The sequence below is a fragment of the Phascolarctos cinereus genome, unplaced genomic scaffold, assembly GCF_003287225.1.
Source record: "Phascolarctos cinereus isolate Bilbo 61053 unplaced genomic scaffold, phaCin_HiC Scaffold_5;HRSCAF=322, whole genome shotgun sequence".
NCBI lineage: Eukaryota > Metazoa > Chordata > Mammalia > Diprotodontia > Phascolarctidae > Phascolarctos > Phascolarctos cinereus.
In genome coordinates, this window is record NW_027555958.1 from 18,993,207 (window position 1) to 18,999,338 (window position 6,132).

Consider the following 6,132-nt stretch of genomic DNA (forward strand, 5'->3'; position numbering starts at 1 on the left):
CCTTCCATCATTTATGCTCACGCGCTTTTATTTTATTTCTAGTCTTCAAGGAGACTGTGATTCCCCTGTCAGATTAAGGAGGTGCAACGGCTTCTCTTCCAACTCAGTGCCGGGCAGGTAGTTCAAAGTCAGATAGACTGAGGGGAGGCAGAGATGAGGTCAGAGACCTTGGTCCTCAATTGAGACCCATGCTCTTCCTGACTTGCTTTAGGGTCATAGTATCTAGGAGCTGGAGGGACTCAAAGGCCATCTGGTCTAATCCCATCTCTGCCCATTTTACAGATCAAGCAACCAAAACCCATGGAGGTTAAATTACTTGCCCAGGATCACACAGGTAGGCAGCCTGAGGCAGGATTTGAACCCAGAACCTCTTGACTCCAGAGCCAGGGATCTTGTCATTAGGCCACACTGCCTCCTTCCTTCCTTCCTTCTCCTCTTCCCTAGCTCTCTCTTTCCTGCTTTCCTTCCTTCCTTCATCCCTCCCTCCTTTCCTCCTTCCTTCCTTTCTTCCTTTTTCCTTCCTTTCTCCTTCCCTCCCTCCCTCCTTCCTATGTCTCTCCTTTCCTCCTCCCTCCCTTCCTTCCTCTCCTCTCCTCTCCTCTTCCTTAGCTCTCCTTCTGTTCTTCCTTCCTTCCTTCCTTCTTCCTTCCCTCCCTCCCTCCTTTCCTTCCTGCCACTGCATTCTTACTGACCCTGGTCTTCTCCCACAGCACCTGCGCCTGTCCCTGAATGAGAATGGTCAATGCCACGTCCAGCATCTCTGGTTCCAGTCCATCTTTGACATGTTGAGGCACTTCCACACCCACCCTATCCCCTTGGAGTCTGGGGGAGCTGCCGACATCACCCTTCGCAGCTACGTGCTAGCCCAGGCCCCCTTGCCCGGTAAGAGGAACCTCCCTCTGCCCCACCCTCCCCCATTTGGGGTGGTCCAGAGCCTCTCTCCCTCTGGCCTGAGCTGTGGTAAAGGCCTGGCCTCTCTCCTGAGGCAGCAGGCAGACAGCGCCCTATCAGGATGGGCGGTTGGGTCTGACTTAGTTGTTTTCCTCCCTCCCTGGGTGAGACTGGGGGGCAGGGACCAGGGAGCACATGTGGGTACAGGATGGGCTGGGGTTGGCATTGTCTGTGGAAACCCTCTATGTTCTTTCTGGGCAGTTGCAAGCATCTGACGCTTAATGTCCAAAGCCCTTTCCCAATCCATGATCTTGGCGGGAGCTTAGATTCGCTCCCCTCTCTCCATCCCTCCCTCCCTCCCCCCGCCCTGCCCCCAGCAAAGTAAAAAGGGAAACCTGAGTTTGAAAGGAGGACACATTCAGCTAGTGCATGGAGGTTTATAAAGTGAATCTGCCAGTTCACAGGGGTGTCAGTCAGACTGAAACAGGAAGAGAGACCCAGGCCTCCCAGGAAGCCTCCCAGGGAGGCAGTGGGCTGCATGGGGAAGGGAGAAATCTTGCTTCACATGCTTGCAGGCTGTGTGACCCTGGGTAAGTGCCTTCCTCATCTGGTGATGCTTTTACCCCCTCCATACCAGCGTCCTGCTATGTGCCAGGCACCGTGCTAAGCACTTTACAAATATTATTTCATGTGATTCTCACAACAACCTGGAAGGGAGGTGCTGTTATTATTCGCATTTTACAAAAGAGGAGACTGAGGCAGAGGTCAAGTGACTTGCTCAGGGTCACACATCTAGTGGCTATCTGAAGTTGGATTTGAACTCAGGTCTTCCTGGTTCCCGGCTCAGGGCCACCTAGCTGCCCCTGGTAGTCTTCCATCTCAGTGGGTGGCTCCCATCTCATCTAAGCATGTGAGCAGTCCGGCAGTATAGATGGCTGCTGGGGAGCAGAGCTGGGGTGGGGGGAGGGGGAGCATAGGGTAAGGACACTTGGAGGTGGGAGGCCTTCCTGCCACCTCAGTGAGTTCTGGGATAGCCTGGGGCCAGGGGAGGAGGCACTCCATCCTTTCCAACACCCAGCTATCCTGGAAATCTGATGCTTTTTCCATCACATAGGACTTCAGATACCTGTGGATGGTCCTCATGTCTCTACTGAGCTGTCTCAACCTCCTCAGTTCTGTCAACCAAACCTTCAAGGCCACAAACTCAGGGCCCTTCACTGTCTTGATCTCTCCTCTCCAGGTGCTAAAAGCTAATCAATTCATAGTCTTAGTGCAGTTTTAAGCTTTAAAACTTTGGGGACACCCCCTGCTTCCTAAAATGTAGGGCCCAGAACTGAACACTATTACAGATGTTGCCTGGCCAGGGCAGAGGACAAAGGCATTCTCATCTCCCTTAATCTGAATCCTGTGTCCCCTGAGGCAGCCTTAAGGGCCCTGATTCCTACTGAGCTTAGGATCCACTAAGACCCCCAGATCTTTTTCAGACAATTCATTGTCTAGTCGTGGCTCCTCCATCTTGGCTTTGTGAAGTTAGTTTTGTTTCTGGATTGAATTTTACATTATTAAAGGCAGCCTGTCCTAGTGGATAGAGAGCGGGTCTCACAGCCAGATGACCTGCCTCTGCCACATGCCTGGACATATCACTCTGCTTCTCAACCCTCTAAGCAAATCTCTGACCCTCTAAGTTTCCGAGAAGGTGCCAGCCTGCATTAGGGGAAGTAGTTTCCTTGCCCGGGAGCTCCCTTTGCAGTTGAGTCAGAGACCCAACCTCTCGCCTGGCTAATGGAGTCCCCCTCCCTGAAAGTCTTTGAGCCAAGGCCAGACAACCGTTTGGGAGAAAGGGTTAGGAGGGGAATTCTCCTTCACACACAGGTTGGCACCAATGGCCTCAGAGGTGCTGTCTCACGCCCTCAGTTTCCCCACCATCCAACTGTACTCCCCGGCTTCTAGCAGGCTTCAGTCTGTGGCCTGGAACAAACAAGTTCCTTTGGGAGAAGCCCATAGAGGGAGATGGGGTTATTGACTTGGGAGAAGCCCACCTTGGCCATAGCTGGAGCTGAGAGAGCTGCTTCCAGGAGAGGTTGGGCTGCCTTGGCATCAAGGGCTGTCCAGCCTCCCCCCTCCATCCCGGGGGTCCCAGGTATCTCAGGCAGAAGCAGGTGGGGAGCCCAGGCAGCATCATGTGATAGCAAGCTTCTGGCGGCCAGTGCAGAGCTTCCCCATTAATGAGCTGTGTGGCCTTGGGTGAGCCATCAAACTCCAGAAAATGGGAAGAATCACTTTACTGCCACCTCACGGGCTAGTTTGTTCCCTGTGAATCCGTGTATGGTCCACGTTATTGTTATTATGAATGTTTCTCCCAATGATCCATCTTTGAGCCAGGAGTGTGACCACAAGCATCAATAAATGTCACCCCAATGTCTGCTCTTGGGTTGGGGATCTAAAGGCAAGCTCCCTGCCCTCACTGGGGCTCAGCCAAAAAATACAGCCAACCATATCAGATCCTAGATTTAGAGATTTAAGGCAATGTCTCATTTTACAGATGAGAAGACTGAGGCATAGAGGGGTTAGGTCACTTGGTCGCGCAGGTAGGAGGCAGAATTCGAACTCCAAGTACCCTGGCCAGGAAGTGATCCTGAGCCCTGGCTCCTTTCAGGCACGTCTCAAGGGCTACCTCCTTTCCCAGTTCTCCCATTTGTTAGTGCCTGGTGCCTGACATGTAGAATATAAGCCTCATGCGGGCAAGGAGAATTTTGCTTTTGTATTTGTTTTTCCAATGCCTGTTAAACAGTAGGTGCTTAATAGATGTTCATTAATGGGTTGCTAGAGGAGTTCACTTGACTGGGGCAGTTGAAGAAGGTGTCATGAAAGAAGTGGGCCTTGAAGGAAAGACAAGCCCAGATGAGTGGGGGAAACATTTCAGGCAAAGGGGGGCTGCTTAAGCAAATGAATGGGGGTGGGAATGTGGCTGATCCCCCTAGCAAATAAGGAGTGGACCACTGCGCCCAGAGCAGTGGCCAGGGCTTGGGCAGTGGTCAAAATTCAAGGTGGAGAGATGGGGAATGAGGTCTGGAGCAATGGGTCCGGCTTGTCTCATCCTGCGCCCGCTGATGTGCTCTGTGTTTGTTTTGGCAGACCCTGGCCCGGCTCCCAGCACGGCCCCCCCGCCTCCCAGCTGCTGGAGCGAGCCCCCCACCCAGCATTATTTCTCCAGCTTCGGCCCTGGGCCCTTCCAGCCAGCTTCTCCCTCCGAGGGCGGGGGTGCCTCTTCCTCTTCAGCCTCCTCCTCCTCAGGCACCGTCCCGCACCCACAGTACCATCGCACCGAGGGCACGCTGAGCGCCCGAAGCCGCAGCAACAGTGCCGAGCGCCTCCTGGAGCCTCCTGGCCCTGGGACGGAGGACTACCATGACAGTGAGGGTGCCCGCAGTAGGGCCCGGGCGGTAGAGAACCAGTACTCTTTCTACTAGGCCCAGAGAGCTCGGCCTCCCATACCCAGGGAGCAGAATCCCTGTGGCTTGTGGGCGAGGACACCCCCTTCTCTGATGGGTGGAGGGATTGTTTGGCCCTTCGTGGTTCTGGAGAAATCCCTCTGAGTCTGGCTGGCATTCAGAGCTGGCCACGGTCTCTCCTTTTTCTTTCCCTTCCCTCTCCTGTGTTTCTCTCTGCCTTGGTCACACCCCCTTTGGTTACTGCTCTGGAAATGCGCCCACTAACCCATTCTGGGGGGAGGGGGTATGGGCCACTGCCCCGTGGCCAGGATCTGATTTCCCTTTCCCAGTCCTCCTCCCCCCATGGAACGGCCCATGGGTCGTGGGATTGAGTGCTCTATCAGAAGCTCTTCAGTGAAGATATGGATGTGATTAAAGAGCCTGTTTTAGGGACTGCAGCAATCCCTGGGCTCCGGACCTCCTTCTTTGTTCACCCCATCTTTTCTTCCATTCTTCTTCCCCCTCACTCTGTGTCTCCTCCAGATTCCTGCAATCTGAGCACGGAGAGGAGCCGTGGAGGCCAGCAGACTGAATCAGGCACTTTCAGGCACAGGCACCTTGGCCACTTGCTATCTCCATGCCCCTGCTTTCTGGGTCTCAGGTTCCCCATGTGTAAAAGGAAGTGGACGGAGCAGGTGCTGGGCTTTTGCCTGTGTCACACTTGGAGGTAGAGGTGCGGACTACAGTGCAGGAGAAGGGCCCTGCCTGCTGGGAGCCTGGAGTTTGGTTGAGGAAACAAAAGAAAAACCCGTGAAATATAAGTGGTAACAAGCAATCATCCGTGTTGAGCTGAAAGGGGCCTTGGAGGCCCTCGAGCCCCATCTCCTTTTTTAACGTGAGGAATCTGAGGCACAGGTTGCTTAAGTGATTTGCCCAGAGTTAGACAGTTAATAAGCTTCAGAGGAAGGATTCAAACCTGGGTTTTTCTGATTCCCAAGGATTATTGAGATTTGGAATCAAAAGACTTGAGTTCAAATCCTTGGTCAGTCATTCAGTAGCTGTGTGACTTTGGGCGAGCTATTTAATCACCTTCATGGCCTTCTCCTCCTGTAAATGAGAGGGTAGGATGCAGTGGCCTCTGCGGTCCCATCCAGCTCTACTCCTTAGATCTTCTGATCTTACCTGTTGGCCTTGTGGAGATACTTTCTAATGCAGCCGTTTAATGGGGGAGTTTGGGTTCCTACAGTTCCTAAATGCAGTGGAAACGGATGAGCCCTATACCTCCCTTTCCCAAACACATACAGAAAGCCAAGATTAAACTACCTGACTGAGTGGTAATGATCAGTTATTCAGTCAACAAATATGGACTGAATGGTCCTTCCTATCCAGCCCCATGCAAAGGACTCTGGGAGATTCAGAGGAAATAGAAGGTGCCCAAAGACTTGGGCTCTCACCCTGGATCCATGTCAGATGTGACCCTGAGAAAGTTACCTTGATCTCTCTGGGGCTTGGCTTCCTTAGCTATAACATGGTGGAGCCTGGGAATGGACTCTGTGACCTCCTGGGTTCCTGTGGCCTTGATGCTCTGTGGACCTATTCTTGAGCAGATAATTAACTGAATATGAATGCAGTGCTATAATACCTCATCTGGACTGGATGAGGAGAGAGGCAGCCAGGGGTGATCAAAAGAGGGTGAGGAAGGTGGAGTCCCAAGTGGGCCAGCTACGAGCGTGGTTGAGGAGACAGAACACAGATTCGTCTATGACATAGATTACTTAATTCGTGGGCATTTATTAGGCCTTAACTGTGT

At 52.9% G+C, this 6,132-nt stretch overlaps 1 protein-coding gene across 5 annotated transcripts in view; it reads left to right on the top strand.

Annotated features, from left to right (window-relative positions):
* The window catches only part of SH2B2 (SH2B adaptor protein 2), a 69,138-nt gene extending 64,354 nt beyond the window's left edge, over positions 1-4,784 (top strand). For 2 of the 5 annotated variants that reach the window (XM_021005724.2, XM_021005727.2), the window contains 3 exons: positions 711-882; positions 2,006-2,131; positions 4,027-4,784. In XM_021005724.2, the coding sequence (XP_020861383.1) occupies positions 711-882; positions 2,006-2,131; positions 4,027-4,361 (633 nt within the window). In that variant the 3' untranslated portion in view covers positions 4,362-4,784. Of the gene's footprint in view, positions 1-710; positions 883-1,348; positions 1,482-2,005; positions 2,132-4,026 lie in introns of all 5 variants that reach the window. The other 3 variants (XM_021005728.2, XM_021005730.2, XM_021005726.2) reach the window with 2 other exon arrangements.
* The last annotated feature ends 1,348 nt before the right edge of the window (positions 4,785-6,132 follow it).